Here is a 4,401-nt window from a genome sequence, read left to right as displayed (position 1 = left end):
TCCTGAAAATATTAATTTAAAAAAGGACTTAGACCTTCATTTTGTGGAATATAATGAACAGAAAATGTAACTGAACAGTTATATTGTTATAAAAGACTAACTGAACAATATGAAAAATTCCCATGTGGTCTTGGTTTGGAGGTGTTGGGACATCCCTGCTCCACCTACTGCTCATAATGATAACAAATTCTTGCAGTTAAAGCTATTAAGCAAGTGAGGAAATGCTCAGTGATCCAACCTTGCATGCTTTATAGCACACATTCAAACTGATGTATAAGATTTTCCTTTGGTAGTGGAGACAAATTTAATAGATTCATGTGAAAAATCATATTCTGCCTCCGATATCATTTTAGAAGATGATAAGTAAAATAAGAGATGTGAAAGTGTAAAATGGGATCCCGTCTACATTTCTTCTTTTGATTTGCTCCTCTGTTTCTTGCCAGGAGGTTTAATTGTCTCAGGCAAATTACTGAAGCGGATTGTCCTTCAGTGATGCAATATAACCACATGTTGCAGTGAAAGTTGTGCTCAAACAACATCTTAGAAAATCCCTTATGACATACTGTAAAACCAGCTCTGTCTGTGGAGCACCTTGAATTGCCTTGTTACCGAAATGTGCTATATAAATAAACTTGCCTTGCCTTGCCTTGCCTTGCCTTGCCTTGCCTTGGAACACACCAGCTTGCATAACACAATGTGATTATCCAAATTTATGTGTGGAATACAAATGGGAAGAACCAGTAGAGAGATTTCAGACAGGAGCATGGTGTCTGAAACTCAGCACATTGAAAAACGTTTTACTGGAGTGCAGACGCATGTAGGAAGTTGAAAGAAGGTATTTAAAAAAAGATCAATAACAGGGGCGAGACAGATATGGTAAAAGGAACAAATATCTAATAAGGAGTTAGGGCAGGCAGTGACAAAATATCCCAAACTCACACATGGGACTCAAGTGTTTAAAGACTAAGCTCAACTGAAAATGCCTCAGAGTGATTTACATACATTAAGCAACATCAAAAGGACTCTTTGTACACCTCTGAGTTGTTATTACTTCAAAAGCTTCTTTCTCCCACTTTGTGAAATTAACCATGACTACCCATGCTTCATGCTTCACCTGTTCAAGAGAAAGTTGACCCAGCTGTTGTGATATTAGGCGGCAAATACAAAAAGACCACCGCTATTTTACATCTCTAGGCACAGCAGTTTTGCAGCAGTGGGCTGCAGAATACAGAAATATCTCACAACAGGAAGCCTCATTAGCCTCCTCTGAGATCACTGGTCACGCTTTTTATTATTGTGTGCAGGGTAGATATATGGTTATCCAAACATCAGGCTTCTGTTTGAATAACCATATAGCTGGACCTGCTGCCCGCACATGTTTGAAGGGAGGGACCATCCTGACAACAGGTCATCTGTTTGTCAAATGCCTTTTCCCTCCTTGTAATAAAGAGGCGTGTAAAGTGGGCATGAATAACTAATTATTATTTAATAACCTAGATCACACAGGCTTGCACAGACCATCCACGCTACTCATATTGCAAAAAAAAGGACCAGCTGTTACCACGGAAACCATGTGTGGCGAGCGTGGGAGAAAAATTGCAGCAGTATCTCCCTAATAATAATTCGTATGATCCCACGCTGGATGTTTAGATTATCATGTAAATAGGGGGACGTGCCAGTCGACAGCAGGTAGGAGCTGCAGAGCTGTTGAGTAGCAGAGATCAAATAAAACAGTTGAGCAATCACCACATGCCCGTGTGCCAAGAAACACACAGTGGAATAAGGTAAGCCACAGTTGCTCCTTTTGAGGTATAGTCTTAGTTTTCAATATAGTAAGATAGTCTGAGGAAGTAGACTGTGAGATACTGTATTCTGAGAAACCGTTGCTGCTGACTAAGAGGAACTACAATTTGCTGAAATTTTGCGGCACTTCTTTGGTTTCGTCAGACTTATCTTGTGGTGCGTAAAAAAAATTCCCTCTTTGCTTTGTATCTGGACTATAAAAGTTGAGCTTCTGTCAAATATTTCCAGTTTTAATTGATTCAGCTCTTTACATAAAAGGTAAGAAACTTGCTTTTCTTATTACATTAAATTCTTTAAAAAGTATTCTCTATTTGCATTTGTTGTCTTAGATTTTAATAATTTCTTTGCTTCATTGCTTATTTTGTATTTTTTTATATATAAAAATGCAGCGATTAAATACAGACATTGTTTAGATTACCAGACCATGTTGTAAAGTTGTGCCAGCTAAGGCTTTAAGACACTCATTTCCCTTTGTGTAGTTAAGTCATTATGTTTATGAGGGTCATTATTTTCATAACATGTCCAGTATTTGTGCATTTTGTGAGAGCAGAGCCTGGGTGTTAATGATAAAGGCATCATTGTAATCTATTTATGACACTGGGGAAGCAATATACAGAAGTACAGTTTGTTTGCAAACCCATGTGGTAGCCCAAAACACAGGCTCTTTATTAAGAGAAAATTCAGGCCTACAATAAACCATGGTGCAGGGATATAAAATAATAAATGAAATGGGGAAGTTGAAAAGAGAAAAAAACATTATAGATTAACAGATTATCTCTCGCTTCCTCCTGTGGTCTTTCAGTGTACAGACTAACATTTAATTTATAAAAAAGTGTAGCAGTGCACTCAAAATGTCAAATGAACAATAGGTTGAAATACTGTTGCCGTGCAGTGTGGTAATCTCTTTTCATTCCCGCTCATCAGCAGAGCTCAACGCCCTGAAGGAAACGATGAGTGTTGGTTTATCAGCGGGGACAGGATAACCACGTTGTCTCGCTGGGTTTGTTCCAGGCCGCTGACCCAGTAAGAAACCTTCGCCTCTTGTGGATCTAACTGCGTGACAGATCAAACCTCCCTGCGCTGCAGTGTACCCCCCTCCCTTCCCAAGAGTCAAGGACATAATATGACACATCTTGATCCCTGGGTGACTGACTGACTTACACCGAAGCCACCATGCAGCAGTGCCACACAGGGCTCTGTCTGTCCGTTTATATCTTTACCTTTGTGTTGGGCTTCCCGGCCAATGTCCTCGCCTTCTACACTTTTTGGAAGAAAGTCAGGCAGAGACCCACACCGATTGACATCCTGCTCCTCAACCTGACCATCTCTGACCTCCTTTTTCTCCTGTTCCTGCCTTTCAAGATGCAGGAAGTGATGAACGATATGCTCTGGGAGATGCCCTACGCACTATGCCCACTGTCAGGCTTCATCTTTTACATGACCATTTACAACAGCACTTTCTTCCTCACCGCTGTCAGTGTCGAGCGCTACCTGGGTGTGGCTTTCCCCATCCAGCACAGCCTGAAGCGACGACCAGTGTATGCTGTTGCTGCCAGCATTTTCTTCTGGATTTTCACTTTTCTCCACCTGAGCATTGTGTTCATCATGCCCCTTATTGGCGATGAAAGTTCTGAACACTCAGACCAGCAGAATAACACATCAGACCACAATGTCTCAGCTAGCTTTGACTTAAATGAGAACAGTAAGGAGGTGTGTTATGAGAACTTCACAGACGCTCAGCTAAGGGTCCTCCTGCCTGTGCGCCTGGAGCTCTGTGTGGTACTCTTCCTCATTCCTTTCCTGATTTGCAGTTTCTGCTACATAAACTTCATCAGGATCCTGTCCAACCTGCAGCATATTGACCGACGTAGGCGACTCCGGGCCATTGGCATGGCTCTAGGAACACTGGTAGTGTTTGCTTTATGTTTTGGCCCTTATAACGTCTCACACATTGTAGGTTATATTACATGGAGAAGCCCTGACTGGAGAGACAAAGCCCTGCTTTGCAGTACGTTCAACGCCTGTCTAGACCCTCTTATTTTTTACTTCTCCTCCTCTGCTGTAAGAGGGACCGTTGGGAGTGTGATGAAAGGGGTTAAAAGTCGCCTAAACAGGTGCATGTCCTGTCACATGTTCCAGGCCTTGCGGGGGGGAATTAGCAAGACTGCAAAAGATAAGGGACACAAACAAGAGGAGATCAATGCTATCTGAGCTGACTGAAGAGGAGCTGTAGGCAGCAGCCTTTACTAATTTGTTATTTCCTCATCCCTGGAAGCAGGAAATTAATACCATGTTTATATTTTTATACGTGAAAAAGGGGCTTGGCACACTGCGTACAGCGCAGCGCGTCTCTGTTTGACTGTCTTCTTGCAAACTCTCTATTTGGAAATAAGATGTGTCAAGCCATAGAGACAGGCTACTTTGAACTGTCACATTCAAATAAAGACTGTTTCTTACATAACAACAGGATTTCCCAAGAGCTTCATCAGTGTAGGCAAATGTTGTGAAGCATTTTGGTAGACAGAGACGAATATCTAAGCAACAGTGTCAGACGTCATCACTTAGCAATAAGAGATAAAGGTTTCCTAATAGCTTTAA

General features: G+C 41.5%; 1 protein-coding gene across 1 annotated transcript; it reads left to right on the top strand.

The window, feature by feature from the left end:
- Positions 1 to 1,701: 1,701 nt before the first annotated feature.
- LOC133983512 (free fatty acid receptor 2) lies at positions 1,702 to 4,014 on the top strand. Its single transcript, XM_062422608.1, has 3 exons — positions 1,702 to 1,784; positions 2,007 to 2,061; positions 2,728 to 4,014. Exon 3 carries the CDS (start codon positions 2,977 to 2,979, stop codon positions 4,012 to 4,014), a length of 1,038 nt encoding a protein of 345 aa, XP_062278592.1. The 5' UTR covers positions 1,702 to 1,784; positions 2,007 to 2,061; positions 2,728 to 2,976.
- Positions 4,015 to 4,401: the final 387 nt, after the last annotated feature.

Source organism: Scomber scombrus, chromosome 7 (assembly GCF_963691925.1).
Source record: "Scomber scombrus chromosome 7, fScoSco1.1, whole genome shotgun sequence".
In the NCBI taxonomy this organism is placed as follows: Eukaryota; Metazoa; Chordata; class Actinopteri; order Scombriformes; family Scombridae; genus Scomber; species Scomber scombrus.
This window is presented reverse-complemented; position numbering and strand designations above follow the sequence as displayed.